This window comes from Somniosus microcephalus, unplaced genomic scaffold (genome assembly GCF_052327205.1).
Source record: "Somniosus microcephalus isolate GS21.2 unplaced genomic scaffold, FLI_Smic_1.0 unresolved_chr1, whole genome shotgun sequence".
Lineage (NCBI taxonomy): Eukaryota > Metazoa > Chordata > Chondrichthyes > Squaliformes > Somniosidae > Somniosus > Somniosus microcephalus.
In genome coordinates, this window is record NW_028225179.1 from 9321413 (window position 1) to 9340680 (window position 19268).

General features: G+C 52.9%; 1 protein-coding gene across 1 annotated transcript in view; it reads right to left on the bottom strand.

Moving 5' to 3' along the window:
• Nucleotides 1–3018: 3018 nt before the first annotated feature.
• The window catches only part of LOC147093404 (uncharacterized), an 85090-nt gene continuing 68840 nt past the window's right edge, over nt 3019–19268 (bottom strand). The window contains exon 3 of the mRNA XM_085974206.1: nt 3019–4743. Coding sequence (XP_085830332.1) covers nt 3175–4743 — 1569 coding nt within the window. The 3' untranslated portion in view covers nt 3019–3174. The remainder of the gene's footprint in view (nt 4744–19268) is intronic.

The window sequence follows — 19268 nt, forward strand, 5'->3', positions numbered from 1 at the left end:
CATCTTCCAAAATTTGATAGACTCTGGAAGAGTACCCATGGACTGGCGGGTAGCTAATGTTACCCCACTGTTCAAAAAGGGTGGCAGAGAGAAAACGGGAAATTACAGACCGGTAAGCCTGACATCAGTAGTGGGGAAAATGCTAGAGTCCATTATAAAGGATGTAATAGCAGAGCACTTGGAAAAAAGTGACCGGATCGGACAAAGTCAACATGGATTTACAAAAGGTAAATCGTGCTTGACTTATCTACTGGAATTTTTTGAGGATGTAACTGGTAGAATAAAGGAGAACCAGTGGATGTGGTGTATTTGGATTTTCAAAAGGCTTTCAATAAGGTCCCGCATAAGAGATTAGCGTGTAAAATTAAGGCACATGGGATTGGGGGCAAGGTATTGACTTGGAAAGAGAACTGGTTGGCAGACAGAAAGCAAAGAGTTGGAATAAATGCCTCTTTTTCCGAGTGGCAGGCAGTGACTAGTGGGGTACCGCAGGGATCGGTCCTTGGACCCCAGCTATTCACAATATATATTAATGATCTGAACGAGGGAACTAGATGTAATATCTCCAAGTTTGCAGATGACACAAAGCTGGGTGGGCGTGTGTGCTGTGAGGAGGATGCTGAGAAACTCCAGGATGATTTGGACAGGTTGGGTGATTGGGCAGAAGCATGGCAGATGCAATATAATGTGGATAAATGCGAGGTTATCCACTTTGGTGGCAAAAACAGGAAGGCAGATTATTATCTGAATGGCAATAGATTGGGAGAAGGGGAAGTGCAACGAGACCTGGGCATCCTTGTGCACCAGTCGCTGAAAGTAAGCATGCAGGTGCAGCAGGCGGTTAAGAAGGCAAATGGTATGTTGGCCTTCGTAGCGAGAGGGTTTGAGTACAGGAACAAGGATGTCTTGCTGCAGTTGTACAGGGCCTTGGTGAGACCACATCTTGAGTATTGTGTGCAGTTTTGGTCACCTTATCTGAGGAAGGATGTTCTTGCCATGGAAGGAGTGCAGCGAAGATTCACCAGGCTGATACCTGGGATGGCAGGAATGATGTATGAGGAGAGATTGGGTCGATTGGGTTTGTACTCGCTGGAGTTTAGAAGAATGAGAGGGGATTTCATCGAAACTTTAAAAATTCTAACAGGACTAGACAGACTAGATGCTGGAAGGATGTTCCCGATGGTCGGGGAGTCCAGAACCAGGGGTCACAGTCTAAGGATAAGGGGAAAGCCATTTAAGACAGAGATGAGGAGGAATTTCTTCACCCAGATCGTGGTGAACCTGTGGAATTCTCTACCACAGAAGGCAGTAGAGGTCAATTCATTAAATATATTCAAGAAGGAGTTGGATATATTTCTTAAGGCTAAAGGGATCAAGGGATATGGGGAGAAGGCAGGGACAGGGTACTGAATTTGGATGATCAGCCATGATCTCATTGAATGGCGGAGCAGGCTCGAGGGGATGAATGGCCTACTCCTGCTCTTATCTTCTATGTTTCTATGACAGTCCCTGACCAGAGATTGCTGGATGCTGACACTCGGTGCTCACGAGGATAGAATGTCCCATTCCCCAGGCACGGACATCCAGCACCTCGATCACAGCAAAAATTCACAAGACAATGGCAATATAACTTGGAGCAGAGGCAGTTAAGTGGAGCTATGATCGAGGTGCTCAAAATTAGGAGGGGTTTTGATCGAGCAAACAAGGAGAAGCTGTTGTCACTGGCAGGAGGGTCGGTAACGAAAGGACACAGATTTCAGATCATTGGCCAAAGAATCTAGAGAGGAAATGAGGAGACTTTTTTTACACAGCAAATTGTGATGATCTGGAATGCACTGCCTGAATGGGAGGTGGAAGCAGATTCAATAGTAACTTTCAAAAGGGAATTGGATATCTACTAAAGGCAGAAATTTGCAGGGCTGTGGGGAAAGAGCAGGGCAGTGGGACTAATTGCATCGCTCTTTCAGAGAGCCAGCACCAGCACAATGGGCCGAAAGGTATCCTACTGTGCTCTATGATTCTGTAACATCAGCTTCTTCACTAGTACTGAGAGAACAGGGAATAATCTTTAAATCCAGCCCAGTTATTGGGGGCTCTTAACATTAACACGCCACCGTTGCCTGAATTAACATGGTTCAGTCCTGGATGTGATTAAAGGCATCGGAAACAGTGGAATCGACCCCCCGCAGTCACAATGTGGACACGCTGGTGTGTCAGCGGGTGGGATACACCAGGGAATCCCTTTCCACACACCGAGGTTGACTCTAATGATCGGGAGTCCCAGGGTTTCGAATACCAGATAATCAAGCTCACAAGAACACAAATTGTCTCTCCAGGCTTTATTAAGAGCGCTGCATAACACAGATCGGGTGATAATTCCCTCAATCTGGAGAATAGAAGTACAGTGGATTCACGCGCGATCTTCTCGAGTCTGTTCCAACTGACAGCGGCTTAAGTGGCCTGTTCTTATACACAAGCTTGGTTACCGCTCAGGAAATGGGATTGTTTGGACCCGTCTGTTGACCGCCTCCTGAACTCCTGCTAATTCAGGGAATTTAGTCTATCTGTGACCAGACTATAACCACAACACCGTCTGGTTATCACACCTATACGGTCCGTGAGGTTATTATCAGATTCACACCCAGACGTTGTGCCTTCACTTGTCTGGCACTTCATCCCATAACACGGGTACAGGGGCTCTACTGTTTCATTCATCAGAAAAAGACAAAGTACAACAACATACTGGTCAGCTTAACAGAATCTCATCATATTTATGTGGCTATAAATATAAAAGTCACTAATAAATCCAGAAGGGAATTCAGAAGAAACTTCTTTACCCAGAGAATGGTAGAATGGGGAACTCGCTACCACAGGGAGTGGTTGAGGTGAACAGCCCAGATGGATTTATGGGGAAGCCACACAAGGGAGAAAGGAATGGGAGGAGACGTTGATCGGGTTAATTGAAGTAGGGTGGGTGTGGGGCATAAACACTGGCATGGACCAGTTGGGCTGAATGGCCTGTTTCTGTGCTGTACATTCTATGGAACACCATGAACAGTCAATCGAAGGGAATCATCAGCACAAGAGTCTTAAAGATTAAACAGCAGTACAAGAATTTCAAAACATTCATCCATTCCAGGTTCATGTCACCCCAGCTGTCTCCAGGGCCCTGCACTACAGAACAATGTGAACTCGCTGGTGTGTCAGCAGGTGGGATGACCGAGTGAATCCCTTCCCACACACGGAGCAGGTGAACGGTCTCTTTCCTTCTTTCTCCAGCTGGTGTCTCTTCAGGCCCTTCGAACATTTAAAGCTCTTGCCCTTCGAACATTTAAAGCTCTTACCACAGTCAGAACTTTTAAACGGTCTCTCATCGGAGTGAACTCGCTGGTGTTGCTTCAGATACCCAGAGGTTTTAAAGCTCTTCCCACAGTCAGAACATTTAAATGGTCTCTCATCAGTGTGAATTTGCTGGTGTGTCAGCAGGTTGGATGACTGAGTGAATCCCTTCCCACACACGGAGCAGGTGATTTGCCTCTCCCCAGTGTGAACTCGCTGGTGTCTGTTCAGATTCCTGGAGCTTTTAAAGCTCATCGCACAGACAGAACATGTAAATGGTCTCTGATCGGAGTGAACTCGCTGGTGTTCCTTCAGATCCCCAGCGCTTTTAAAGCTCATCCCACAGACAGAACATGTAAATGGTCTCTCATCAGTGTGAAATCGCTGGTGTACCTTCAGATCCCTGGAGCATTTAAAGCTCTTCCCACAGTCAGAACATGTAAACGGTCTCTCATCAGTGTGAACTCGCTGGTGTCCCTTCAGACTCCCAGGGGTTTTAAAGCCTTTCCCACAGTCAGAACATTTAAATGGTCTCTCCCCAGTGTGAACTCGCTGGTGTCTCAACAGGTGGGATGACTGAGTGAATCCCTTCCCACACACGGAGCAGGTGAACGGCCTCTCCCCAGTGTGAACTTGCTGGTGTCTCAACAGGTTGGATGACTGAGTGAATCCCTTCCCACACACGGAGCAGGTGAATCTCCTCTCCCCAGTGTGAACTCGCTGGTGTCTGTTCAGGTTCCTGGAGCTTTTAAAGCTTATCGCACAGACAGAACATGTTAATGGTCTCTGATCGGAGTGAACTCGCTGGTGTTCCTTCAGATCCCCAGCGCTTTTAAAGCTCATCCCACAGACAGAACATGTAAATGGTCTCTCATCAGTGTGAAATCGCTGGTGTACCTTCAGATCCCTGAAGCATTTAAAGCTCTTCCCACAGTCAGAACATGTAAACGGTCTCTCATCAGTGTGAACTCGCTGGTGTCCCTTCAGACTCCCAGGGGTTTTAAAGCCTTTCCCACAGTCAGAACATTTAAATGGGCTCGCCCTGGTGTGAACTCGCTGGTGTCTCAACAGGTGGGATGACTGAGTGAATCCCTTCCCACACCCGGAGCAGGTGAACGGACTCTCCCCAGTGTGACCTCGCTGGTGTCTCAACAGGTTGGACGACTGAGTGAATCCCTTCCCACACACGGAGCAGGTGAACGGTCTCTTTCCTGCTCTCTCCAGCTGGTGTCCCTTCAGCTCCTGGGACCTTTTAATGTTTCTCCCACAGTCGGAATGTTTCACCGGCCTCTCCCCAGTGTGAACTCGCTGGTGTGCCAGCAGATTCGAGGACCGAGTGAATCTCTTCCCACACACGGAGCAGGTGAACAGAATCTCTCCTGCTCTCTCCAGTTGGTGTCTCTTCAGGTCCTGGGACCTTTTAAATCTCTTCCCACAGTCAGAACATTTAATCGGTCTCTCATCACTATGAACAAGCTGGTGTCTCAGGAGGGAGGCAGAATGAGAGAATCGCTTCAAAAACACGGAGCAGGTCAACGGTCTCTCATTGGTGTGGACAAGCTGGTGTCTCAGCAGCACGGAGGGTGCAATTAATCCCTTCCCACACACGGAGCGGGTTAAAGGTCTCTCCCTAGTGTGATCTTGCTGGTGTATCATTGGAGCGGATGGCTGAGTGACTCCCTTCCCACACACGGGGCCCGGATTTCTCCCAGTGTGTGGCCACTGGTGTCACTTCAGCTATTTGTAGATTTTGAAGCTCTTTCAGAACATTTAAAAGTTCTCTTTCCAGTGTGAACTCACGGGGGTGCCAGCAGATTCAAGGAGCGACTGAATCAGGTCCTGAGGAATCACGTAACTCTCAGATCTTGACGTGATGTTTGGTTTGCTCCACTTCTAAAACCCTGTAAAACGAGTGTAGAAAGGGTAAGGAGGGAGCAGAATTTTTTTTGGCTTATTTTGCCTCAAAGAACAAACAGGGTAGAGCCGGTCTCACTGACGTCCAGCCATTCCCACAATAACCAGCAGGCCAGAAACAGTCCAATCCATCTCATTGATTGGCCCTGAAGTCAAATCAAGTTTCAAAGTCAAAAATGACATCCTTTGTGACTGTGACAAAGGTAAACTATCTCTCCTTGTCCTTCCTGACTTGTCTGCAGCATTTGACATGGTTGACCACTCCATCCTTCTTCAATGCCTCTCCACCGTCGTCCAGCTGGGTGGGACTGCACTCGCCTGGTTCCATTCTTATCTATCGAATGGTAGCCACAGAATCACCTGCAACAGCTTCTCTTCCCGCTCCCACATCGTTACCTCTGGTGTCCCTGCCACAAACTCTGTTCTCCAGCCACTGACTCCATCCCTCTCCCTAACATCTGTCTTGAGGCTGATCCACACTGTTCACAACCTTAGTGTCATATTTGACCCTGAAATGAGCTTCCGACCGCATATCTGCAGCATAACTAAGACTGCCTACTTCCACCTCCGTAACATGGCCCGTCTCCACCCTTGCCTCAGCTCATCCGCCGCTGAAACCCTCACCCGGGCCTTTGTTACCTCTAGACTCAACTATTCCAACGCACACCTGGCTGGCCTCCCACATTCTACCCTATGTAAACTTGAGGTGATCCAAAACTACCCATGTCGTAACTCAACGCCAAGTCCCGTTCACCCATCACCCCTGTGCTCGCTGACCAACATTGGCTCCCGGTTAAGCAATGCTTTGATTTCAAAATTCTCATCCTTGTTTTCAAATTCCTCCATGGCCTCGCCCCTACCTATCTTAGTTATTCCCTTCAGCCTCACAGCCACCCGCCGCCCGCGATAGAATCATAGAAAAATTATGGCACAGAAGGAGGCCATTCGGCCCATCTTGTCCGTGCCGGCCGATTAAGTGCTATCCTCACTAATCCCACTTTCCAGCACTTGGTCCGTAGCCTTGTAGGTTACGGCACTTCAAGTGCATATCCAAGTACTTTTTAAATGTGATGAGAGTTTCTGCCTCGACCACCCTGTCAGGCAGTGAGTTCCAGACCCCCACCACCCTCTGGGTGAAAACATTTCTCCTCAACTCCCCTCTAAACTTCCGACCAACTTCTTTAAATCTATGCCCCCTGGTTGTGGACCCCTCTGCCAAGGGAAATAGGTCCTTCCTATCTCGGCCCCTCATAATTTTATACACCTCAATCAGGTCTCCCCTCAGCATCCTCGGTTCCAAAGAAAACAACCTCCTCCACCCACCGCCCCCCCCACCCGAGACATCCACGTTCCTCCAATTCTGCCCTCTTGAGCATCCCTGATTATAATCGCTGCACCATCGGTGGCCATGTCTTCTGTTGCCTCGGCCCTAAGCTCTGGAATTCCCTCCCTGATCCTCTCCGCCTCTCTTTCATAGAAAATAGGAGCAGGAGTCGGCCATTCGGCCCCTCGAGCCTGCTCCGCCATTCAATGAGATCATGGCTGATCAAAACCCACCTCTGTGACCAAGCTTTTGACCATCTGCCCTAATTTCTCCTTCTGTGGCTCGGGGTCACATTTTTCAATGTCTTACAATACTCCTGTGCAGCGCCTTGGGACGTTTTCCTATGTTAAAGGTGCTATAGAAATACAAGTTGTTGTTGTTCTCATTGTTGGAGGTGAGCTCTGAACAGGCCCCGCCCCCTCCCCCTACTCCACATGCGCCGCTCCAAGGTGAGCGCGGGCTCTGAACAGGCCCCGCCCCTCCCCCTACTCCGCATGTGCCGCTCCAAGGTGAGCGCGGGCTCTGAACAGGCCCCGCCCCCTCCCGCTACTCCACATGCACCGCTCCAAGGTGAGCGCGGGCTCTGAACAGGCCCCGCCCCCTCCCCCTACTCCGCATGTGCCACTCCAAGGTGAGCGCGGGCTCTGAACAGGCCCCGCCCCTCCCCCTACTCCGCATGTGCCGCTCCAAGGTGAGCGCGGGCTCTGAACAGACCCCGCCCCCTCCCCCTACTCCGCACGTGCCGCTCCAAGGTGAGCGCGGGCTGTGAACAGGCCCCGTCCCCTCCCCCTACTCCGCACGTGCCGCTCCAAGGTGAGCGTGGGCTCTGAACAGGCCCCGCCCCCTCCCCCAACTCCGCATGCACCGCTCCAAGGTGAGCGCGGGCTCTGAACGGGCCCCGCCCCCTCCCCCTACTCCGCATGCACCGCTCCAAGGTGAGCGCGGGCTCTGAACAGGCCCCGCCCCCTCCCCCTACTCCGCATGCGCCGCTCCAAGGTGAGCGAGGGCTCTGAACAGGCCCCGCCCCCTCCCCCTACTCCGCATGTGCCGCTCCAAGGTGAGCGCGGGCTCTGAACAGGCCCCGCATCCTCCCCCTACTCCGCATGCGCCGCTCCAAGGTGAGCGCGGGCTCTGAACAGGTCCCGCCCCCTCCCCCTACTCCGCATGCACCGCTCCAAGGTGAGCGCGGGCTCTGAACAGGGCCCGCCCGCTCCCCCTACTCCGCATGCGCCGCTCCAAGGTGAGCGCGGGCTCTGAACAGACCCCGCCCCCTACCCCACATGCGCCGCTCCAAGGTGAGCGCGGGCTCTGAACAGGCCCCGCCCCCTCCCCCTACTCCGCATGCGCCGCTCCAAGGTGAGCGCGGGCTCTGAACAGGCGCCGCCCCCTCCCCCTACTCCGCATGCGCCGCTCCAAGGTGAGCACGGACTCTGAACAGACCCCGCCCCTCCCCCTACTCCGCATGCGCCGCTCCAAGGTGAGCACGGGCTCTGAACAGGCCCCGCCCCCTCCCGCTACTCCGCATGCGCCGCTCCAAGGTGAGCGCGGGCTCTGAACAGACCCCGCCCCCTACCCCACATGCGCCGCTCCAAGTTGAGCGCGGGCTCTGAACAGGCCCCGCCCCCTCCCCCTACTCCGCATGCGCCGCTCCAAGGTGAGCGCGGGCTCTGAACAGGCCCCGCCCCCTCCCCCTACTCCGCATGTGCCGCTCCAAGGTGAGCGCGGACTCTGAACAGACCCCGCCCCTCCCCCTACTCCGCATGCTCCGCTCCAAGGTGAGCGCGGGCTCTGAACAGGCCCCGCCCCCTCCCCCTACTCCGCATGCGCCGCTCCAAGGTGAGCGCGGGCTCTGAACAGGCCCCGCCCCCTCCCCCTACTCCGCATGCGCCGCTCCAAGGTGAGCGCGGGCTCTGAACAAGCCCCGCCCCCTCCCCCTACTCCGCATACGCCGCTCCAAGGTGAGCGCGGGCTCTGAACAGGCCCCGCCCCCTCCCCCTACTCCGCATGCACTGCTCCAAGGTGAGCGCGGGCTCTGAACAGGCACCGCCCCCTCCCCCTACTCCGCATGCGCCGCTCCAAGGTGAGCGCGGGCTCTGAACAGGCCCCGCCCCCCCCTCCCCCTACTCCGCATGCGCCGCTCCAATGAGAGCGCGGGCTCTGAACAGACCCCGCCCCCTCCCCCTACTCCGCATGTGCCGCTCCAAGGTGAGCGCGGGCTCTGAACAGGCCCCGCCCCCTCCCCCTACTCCGCATGCACTGCTCCAAGGTGAGCGCGGGCTCTGAACAGGCACCGCCCCCTCCCCCTACTCCGCATGTACCGCTCCAAGGTGAGCGCAGGCTCTGAACAGCCCCGCCCCCTCCCCCTACTCCGCATGCACTGCTCCAAGGTGAGCGCGGGCTCTGAACAGGCACCGCCCCCTCCCCCTACTCCGCATACGCCGCTCCAAGGTGGGTTCCCCCAGGGGTCGGGATTAGGACCATTGCTTTTAGAGTCATAGGCCTAGAAATTCGGTAGGCTTAGCGCCGCTTTTGAGGCGCTAGAGGGCCTTGCGCCGGAGTTATGGCCAGTTTGGAAATTGAGTGGGTCCCTAAATCGGCGTTAGGCCGTTAGCGCTGCGCCGGCACCGATGACGTCATCGGTGTGCGCAGCGTCCCGGTTGCCATGGTAACCCGCCCGAACTCCGAAATTGACTTGCGGCCGCCTCGCCCGTGGCAGCCGCAAGCAACGTTCTGGCAGAGGTGCCTTACTGGACTTTGCGCCGGCGCATTAAAGGCCCCGTGGCGGCCGGCCGCTTTCCCACCGGCCGCCTGGCCGCAGCTCCCTCCCCGGACTTCTCCCCTCCCCCCCCCCCGGGACAGATGCAAGCCCGGCACTTGTCCGAGGTGCCGGGCTCATTTTTACAATGATTTTCGCGGGCCGCAGCCGGGTGCAGGCAGCTCCTCCTTAAGGGAAGGAGGAGGCCTGCACTTCCCGAACCTGCCGCACCGCAGCGGGCGCCGCAGCGCCGGAATAGCGCCGCAATTCAGCGTGTAGCGCCAGTTTTCAGGCGCAAACAGCTTTCAGCAGCGCCGGCAGCCATTTGGGCGCAGAACTAGTGAATTTATGGCCCGCCCAGCGCGACTTAGCTCCGGCACTAACTTCCGGCGCTAAAGCCGTCGCTGCGCCAAAACCCAATTTCTAGGCCATAGAGTTATACAGCACGGAAAGAGGCCCTTCGGCCCATCGCGTCCGCGCCGGCCATCAAGCCCTGTCTAATCTAATCCCATTTTCCAGCATTTGGTCCGTAGCCTTGCATGCAATGGCATTTCAAGTGCTCATCCAAATGCTTCTTGAATGTTGTGAGGGTTCCTGCCTCTACCATCCTTTCAGGCAGTGAGTTCCAGATTCCAACCACCCTCTGGGTGAAAAAGTTCTTCCTCAAATCCCCTCTAAACCTCCTGTCCCTTACCTTCAATCTATGCCCCCTTGTTATTGACCCCTCTACTAAGGGGAAAAGTTCCTTTCTATCTACCCTATCTATGCCCCTCATAATTTTGTACACCTCAGTCAGGTCCCCCCTCAGCCTTCTCTGCTCCAAGGAAAACAGCCCCAGCCTGTCCAGTCTCTCTTCATAGCTGAAGCGCTCAAGCCCAGGTAACATCCTGGTGAATCTCCTCTGCACCCTCTCCAAAGCAATCACATCCTTCCTATAGTGCGGTGACCAGAACTGCACACAGTACTCCAGCTGTGGCCTTACCAGCGTTTTGTACAGCTCCATCATAACCTCCCTGCTCTTATATACTATGCCTCGGCTAATGAAGGCAAGTATCCCATATGCCTTTTTAACCACCTTATCCACCTGTTCTGCTGCCTTCAGGGATCTATGTACATGCACACCAAGGTCCCTCTGATCTTCTGTCTTTCCTAGGGTCTTACCATTCATTGTGCATTCCCTTGCCTTGTTACTCCTCCCAAAATGCATCACCTCACACTTTTCAGGGTTAAATTCCATTTGCCACTGTTCTGCCCATCTAACCATCCCGTCTATATCGTCCTGCAGACTGAGGCTACCCTCCTCGCTATTTACCACCCCACCAATTTTTGTGTCATCTGCGAACTTACTGATCATACCTTTTACATTCACATCCAAATCATTAATGTAGACCACAAACAGCAAGGGACCCAGCACCGATCCCTGCGGTACCCCACTGGACACAGGCTTCCAGTCACAAAAACAACCTCATCCATCACCCTTTGCCTTCTGCCACTAAGCCAGTTTTGGATCCAATGTGCCAAGGCACCCTGGATCCCATGGGCTCTTACCTTCCTGACCAGTCTCCTATGTGGGACTTTATCAAAAGCCTTACTGAAATCCATGTAAACCACATCCACTGCACTACCCTCATCCACACACCTAGTCACCCCCTCAAAAAATTCAATCAAATTGGTCAGACATGATCGTCCCTTGACAAAGCCATGCTGACTATCCCTGATTAATCCTTGCCTCTCCAAGTGGAGACTAATTCTGTCCCTCAGAATTTTTTCCAATAATTTCCCCACCACTGATGTTAGGCTCACTGGCCTGTAATTCCCTGGTTTATCCCTACTACCCTTCTTGAATAATGGTACTACGTTAGCTGTTCTCCAGTCCCCTTGCACATCCCCTGTGGCTGAGAGGTTCTGAAAATTTGTGTCAGAGCCCCTGCAATCTCCTCCTTTGCCTCACATAGTACCCTGGGATACCTCTCGTCCGGGCCTGGGGATTTATCCACTTTTAAGCCTGCTAAAGCAGCTAGTACCTCCTCCCTCTCGATGCTAATATGTTCAAGTATATCACAGTCCCCCTGCCCGATTTCTATGTCCACATCGTCCTTCTCCATAGTGAACACAGATGCAAAAAATTCATTTAAAACCCCACCTACATCTTCTGGCTCTACACACAGCTTGCCACTTTGGTCCCTAATGGGCCTTACTCTTTCCCTAGTTATCCTCTTGCCCTTAATATACTTATAAAACACCTTAGGATTTTCCTTTATATTGTTTGCCAGTGTTATTTCATGGCTCCTCCTCGCTCTCCTAATTTCTTTTTTAAGTATCCCCCTGCACTTTTTATACTTCTCTAGGGCTTCCTCTGTCTTTAGTCCTTTGTATCTGCCAAAAGCCCCCCTTTTTTTCCTAATCCATTCTCGTATATCCCTTGACATCCAAGGTTCCCTGGGCTTGTTGGTCCCTGTGGTAAACCACTGTTATTGTATATTGTTACCTCTGGGTGGCGCTGTGTACCAAGGCATGCCTCAGCTGACTCCGCCCACATGACCAGGTATAAAGGTGGGGGTTTCGCCGACTCACTTCCTTCTTGGAACCAGCCACCCACGAGAGGCATGCTCTGTTCTCTAGTTAATAAAAGCCTTTTCATCACCTTCCTGATTCATCGTCTTTTATGGAGTAATTGATAAGCGTATCAATTTTATTAACTAGAAGTAAAATGGCGACACCTGAACAGCAACAACAGCAGGCGTTGCTGCGAGCCCTCAGACCGGCATGCCTGGACCTCGACCCTCAAGCAGCGGGTTCATCAACCAATTTCGAACACTGGCTGAGCTGCTTTGAATCCTTCCTAGGAGCCTCCGCCGTGACATCGGAGGAGAACTAAAAGTTTTGACCGCCCAGGTGAGCCCTCAAGTATATACGCTCATCCGGGACGCTACTACGTACACGGCGGCCCTCGAACTACTAAAAGGGCAATACACGCGCCGAGTGAACACGATTTACGCCAGACACCTCTTGGGATCCCGCAGGCAGCAACCGGGGGAATCGGTAGAGGCATTTTTACGGGCGTTACAGACACTCTGCAGAGACTGCGACTGTAAGGAGGTAACGGCTGCGGGGCACGCGGAGGGACTTACTTGTGATGCCTTCGTCAGGGGCCTCCAGTCCGACTACTCCCGGCAGAGACTGCTCGAAAGCAAGGAGCTCGACCTGAAGATGGCCGTAGCCCTTGCGCTCTCGCTAGATGCGGCCCACCGAAACCTCGAAGCATACTCACGTAACGGCGCCGCGCCATGGCCATCGCGACCGTGGGACATGGGACCGCTGCCCCCGGCACCAACTGCTGCAGCGATGTCCCGAAATCAACTGGGACAGCCGCCCCCGGTAAGAACCGCAGCGATGCCCCGTAACCAGGCCCAAAAATGCTATTTCTGTGGCCAGTTAAAACACCCTAGAGCGCACTGCCCGGCTAAGACCGCTACCTGCTCGGGCTGCGGGAAGAAAGGCCATTACGCCAATGCCTGCAGGGGGAAACCAGCGAACGCCAGCAGCGCCGCGTGCGAACCATTGGGGCAGCCATCTTATCCGCCATTTTGTGCACCTCCGGCCGCATGGCCGCCGCCATTTTATTCGCCGCACTCAACCGCCACTTCGTCTCCGGACTCGACCACCGTCTCGTCGGACGACCATACCGACTCACTAAGCCATACACTGGCCTCCGTTACGCTGGATCAAGCCCTCCCTCATCATCTATCCAGCTCCATGATGGATATCACGGTAAACGGCCGCGCCACCACTTGCCTAATCGACAGCGGGAGCACAGCGAGTTTTATTCACCCAGACACGGTACGTAGCCACTCCCTCACGGTCCTGCCAACGCGCCATCGGATTTCTATGGCGTCCAAGTCCCATTCAATGGACGTCGGCGGCTACTGTGTGGTGACCCTTTTGGTTGGGGGCACAGAATATAAAAATTTTAAACTTCTAGTCCTGCCCCGTCTCTGCGCTGCCGTGCTGCTAGGGTTGGATTTTCAGTGCCACCTTAAAAGTGTCACATTAGCATACGGTGGACCCCTCCCCCCACTCACAGTCTGCAACCAACACGTTTTAAATCGCCCGCCGCAAACCACCTGCAGCCTTTCCACACTAAAAGTCCCCCCCCCTCCCTTGTTCGCTAACCTCACCCACGACTGTAAACCCATCGCTACCAAGAGCAGGCGGTACAGCGCCGGGGACAGAGCTTTCATTAGCTCTGAGGTGGAGCGGCTCTTGAAGGAGGGCATTATCGAAGGGAGCACTAGCCCCTGGCGAGCCCAGGTTGTAGTCGTTAAAACCACTGATAAACGCCGCCTGGTCATTGACTACAGCCAAACCATAAACCGGTACACTCAGCTGGACGCATACCCCCTTCCTCGCATATCTGATATGGTCAACCAGATTGCGCAATACAAAGTATTCTCCACCATTGACCTTAAGTCAGCATACCACCAGCTCCCCATCCGCCATGAGGACCGCCAGTATACTGCCTTCGAGGCGAACGGCCGCCTCTACCACTTCCTTAGGGTTCCCTTCGGCGTCACCAACGGGGTTTCGGTCTTCCAAAGGGAGATGGACCGGATGGTTGACGAGAACGCGCTGCAGGCCACCTTTCCCTATCTGGATAACGTCACCATCTGTGGCCACGACCAGCAGGACCATGACGTTAATCTAGAAAAATTCCTCCGTACGGCCCAACGGCTGAACCTAACGTACAATAAAGAGAAATGTATGTTTCGCACCAAACGCCTCGCCATTCTCGGCTGCGTGGTGGAGAACGGAGTCATCGAGCCCGACCCCGACAGAATGCGCCCCCTAATGGAGCTACCCCTCCCCCACTGCCAAAAAGCACTGAAGAGATGCCTGGGGTTTTTCTCCTACTATGCCCAGTGGGTTCCCCACTATGCAGACAAAGCTAGACCCCTCATCAAATCCACCTCCTTCCCCCTGACACCAGAGGCGTGTGCAGCCTTCACTCTTATCAAGAGCGATATCGCGAAGGCCACAATGCACGCAGTGGATGAGTCGATCCCCTTCCAAGTGGAGAGCGATGCATCCGACTTCGCCCTAGCTGCGACCCTTAACCAGGCGGGCAGACCCGTGGCCTTTTTCTCAAGGACCCTCCAGGGCCCCGAGACCCGACACTCCTCTGTCGAAAAGGAGGCCCAGGCTATTGTGGAAGCGGTGCGTCACTGGAGGCATTACCTGGCCGGAAAACGGTTTACCCTGCTCACTGACCAGCGTTCAGTAGCTTTTATGTTTAATAATAAGCAGAGGGGCAAAATCAAGAACGACAAGATCTTGAGGTGGAGAATCGAACTCTCCACCTACAATTATGATATCTTGTACCGGCCCGGGAAACTAAATGAGCCCCCAGACGCCCTATCACGTGGTACATGCGCCAACGCGCAGGTTGATAGACTGCAGACCCTCCACAATGACCTCTGCCACCCGGGGGTCACCAGGTTCTTCCATTTCATCAAATCCCGTAACCTGCCCTACTCCATCGAGGAGGTCAGGACCATGACCAGGAACTGCCAAATCTGTGCCGAGTGCAAACCGCACTTTTATAGGCCGGACAGAGCAAGCCTGATCAAGGCCACTCGCCCCTTCGAGCGCCTGAGCGTCGATTTTAAAGGGCCCCTCCCCTCCTCTGACCGCAATGTGTACTTCCTCAACATAATTGATGAGTACTCCCGTTTCCCGTTTGCCATCCCTTGCCCAGGCATGACCAGTACCACGGTCATCAAATGTCTGAATGACCTCTTCGCCTTGTTCGGGTTCCCTAGCTATATACATAGCGACAGGGGCTCATCTTTCATGAGCGACGAACTTCGGCAGTACCTGCTAGCGAGAGGTATTGCTACGAGCAGAACCACCAGCTACAACCCCCGGGGGAATGGCCAGGTGGAAAGAGAGAACGCGACGGTTTGGAAGGCCGTCCTCTTAGCCTTAAAATCTAAGGGCCTTCCGACCTCTCGCTGGCAGGAGGTCCTCCCTGCGGCGCTCCACTCCATCCGGTCACTGCTTTGTACTGCCACTAATGCCACCCCTCATGAGCAAATGTTCGTTTTCCCCAGGAAGTCCACATCGGGAACCTCGCTACCGGCATGGCTGACTTCTCCTGGGCCCGTCCTACTGCGGAGGCACGTAAGGACCCATAAAACGGACCCCCTGGTCGAGAGGGTGCACCTCCTACACGCCAACCCCCAGTATGCCTGGGTGACATACCCAGACGGGCGGGAGGACACGGTCTCCATACGAGATCTCGCACCCTCGGGTACCCCTGAACTACCACCGTTATCCCCCACCACCCCTCCCAATCCAACCCCTGTAGACGACATGCCGGAGCCCCAGGACCCTTCGTTGACCACCCAGACACCAGATCCGACGTTGGATGCTGCAACACCGCCGCCACCACCACGACGATCAGGACGTCAGACAAGGCCTCCTGATAGACTTAACTACACGAACTTGTAGTACCCTTCACCCCGCTGGACTTAATTTTAAACAAGGGGTGAATGTGGTAAACCACTGTTATTGTATATTGTTACCTCTGGGTGGCGCTGTGTACCAAGGCATGCCTCAGCTGACTCCGCCCACATGACCAGGTATAAAGGTGGGGGTTTCGCCGACTCACTTCCTTCTTGGAACCAGCCACCCACGAGAGGCATGCTCTGTTCTCTAGTTAATAAAAGCCTTTTCATCACCTTCCTGATTCATCGTCTTTTATGGAGTAATTGATAAGCGTATCAGTCCCACCCTTGAACTTTACGGGAACATGTTGCCATTGTACTCTCTCAATTTCCTTTCTGAAAGACTCCCATTGTGGATTTTCCTTCAAGTAGCTGATCCCAGTCCACTTTGGGCAAATCCTGCATTATCATATTGGCCCAGTAATTCCGGGCATAACGCGTGAGTACGGACGGGGTACTCACGCGTGTGCCCGGAGGAATTGCCGGTTTTCAGCATGCACAGCGCATGCGCTGAAAACCGGCATTTCCTGTCCTCTGACCCAAGGGGTTAAGAGGCAGAACGCGCGGGACTGCACAGGCAGCGCATGCGCAGTAAAATTCCTTTTTTTTTTCCAGAGTTCCGCGCGTGTAAAGGCCTCCGGTCTTTACGCATGGAAAAACAAGACGTAAGTATTTAGTTTTTCAGGTAAGTGGGCTTTTAGTACAATGTAGAATTTTTTTTTCCACAGGTTTGTTATTTTTAAAGAACTTACAGGATGGTAAGTTTAGTTTTAGACCCTATTTTTTTTTTTTTTTTTTCAAAAAATTGATTAATTGTTTAAAACATTTTTTTTAAACTTATTTATAGTTAATATAATCAGTGGGATGTTTTTAAAAATTTTATTTAAAGTTAAAGTAGTGTTTTGGCAGCCCATACTTTTCATGAGTTTGACAGCTCTTACTGTCAAACTCATGAATGAGTTTCCCCTCCCCTGATTGGCTGCACAGTGCTCACCTGATCCCAGCCGGCACATCGCACTAACTACGCCGCTGGATCAGGTAAGCACAGCGCGCCGACAGCTGAACCGGGCCTGTGACAGGAAATGCAAGCAGGCCCGGGCTTCAGATGTCGGCGCGCCGGGTGAGTGCACATCGGGGGCTTGCACGCGCGGCAAGCCCCCGATCCTAATTTCAGGGCCATTAAAATCGGCCCTCCCCCAATTTAGAACCTTTATTTCCAGTCCATCCTTGTCCATTTCCATGACTACCTTAAATCTCACCGAATTATGGTCACTGTCACCAAAGTGCTCACCTACTAACACATCTACCACTTGCCCGGCCACATTCCCTAGAATTAGGTCCAGTACTGCCCCCTCTCTTGTAGGACTTTCTACATGCTGGCTCAAAAAGCTCTCCTGGATGCACTTTAAGAATTCTGCACCCTCTAAGCCTTTCACACTCTGACTATCCCAGTTAATATTGGGGAAGTTGAAATCCCCCACTATCATTACCCTATTATTTGCACACTTCTCTGAGATTTGCCTACATATCTGTTCCTCTATCTCCCTCTGACTGTTTGGGGGCCTATAGTACACTCCCAGCAAAGTGCTTGCCCCCTTTTTGTTTTTAAGTTCAACCCATATGGCCTCATTAGAGGAACCTGTTAATATATCATCCCTCCTTACAGCAGTAATTGACTCCTTAATTAATATTGCGACACCCCCTCCTCTTTTACCCCCCACCTCTGTCTCGCCTGAAGATTCTATACCCCGGAATACTGAGCTGCCAGTCTTGCCCCTCCCGCAACCATGTCTCCGTGATAGCAACAATATCATACTCCCATGTGTTCAACAACAACTTCAGTTCATCCACCTTATTCGCAAGACACCTTGCATTAAAATGCCATCCAGCCTTGCCATACTCCCTTGTGCCGTTACATATTTGCTCTGCCTTCCAGTCTGACTTGTTTTTTCCTCCATATTTGGCTGTACATCACCCCCTATTATAACTCCACTCTGTATCCCATCCCCCTGCCAAGTTAGTTTAAACCCCCCCAACAGTGCTAGCAAACCTCCCCGCAAGGATATTTGTCTCGTTCCGGTTCAGGTGCAAACCGTCCGACTTGTACAATTCCCACTTTCCCCAGAAGCAGACCCAGTGATCCAGGAAACTAAAGCCCTCCCTCCTGCACCAACTCTTTAGCCACACATTCAGAACACAGAACACAGACACCCCACAGTGCAGATAGAGGCCATTTCTCTGCTCTATCCTCCTATTCCTATACTCACTAGCACGTGGCACCGGGAGTAATCCAGAGATGAAAACCTTTGAGGTCCTGCTCTTTAATCTGCTACCTAGCTCCCTAAATTCTTGCTGCAGGACCTCATCCCTCTTCCTACCCATGTCGTTGGTCCCAATGTGAACCACAACCTCTGACTGTTCACCCTCCCCCTTCAGAATGCCCTGCAGCCGTTCAGTGACATCCTTGACCCTGGCACCAGGGAGGCAACAAACCATCCTGGAGTCATGTCTATGGCCACAGAAACGCCTATCTGTTCCCCTTACGATAGAATCCCCTACCACTATTGCTCTCCCACTCTTTTTCCTCCCTTCCTGAGCAGCAGAAGCACCCCTGGTGCCAGGAAGTTGGCTGCTGCTGCCTTCCTCTGGTAAGTCATCCCCCTCAACAGTATCCAAATCGGTATACCTGTTTGAGAGGGGGATGGCCGCAGGGGTCCCCTGCACTACCTGCCTGCCTCTACTGCTCTGCCTGATGGTCACCCATTTCCCTTCTGCCTGTGCAGCCCTCACCTGCGGTGTGACCAACTCAATAAACGTGTTATCCACGACCCTCTCAGCATCGCGAATGCTCCAAAACTCATCCATCCGCAGCTCCAGTGCTGCAATGCGGTCTGCTAGTAGCTGCAGCTGGATACATTTCTGGCACACATGGTCGTCAGGGACACAGGCAGCGTCCCTGAAATCCCACATAGAGCAAGAGGAGCATAACATGGGGCTGGACTGTCCTGACATGACTTACACTTTAATTAATTTAAATTAAATCAATACCACCAATTAAATGATATACTCATGGGCGCTTGCCTGCCAGCAGTCCCCGCTACACCACAGAGACCCTAGAAACTATAAACCTCAGAATTTAAGTTTTGTAAAGAAGGAGAAAGAGTAAATACCTACCAACCAATCACTTACCGGCTTTCTGGTGACGTCACACCTCGATTACTTTTTACCTCTCTCCTTACCTCTGAGTTCTGAGTTCGGAGACTGGTCCGCCTTACCTGGTCTCTGGGGCCTTTTATAGCCCCGCTCTGCAGATCGAGTTTCCCACCGACGCTGCGAGGCCTTACCTGGTCTCTGGAGCCTTTTATAGCCCCGTTCTGCAGATCGAGTTTCCCGCCGATGCCCTGAGGCCTTACCTGGTCTCTGGAGCCTT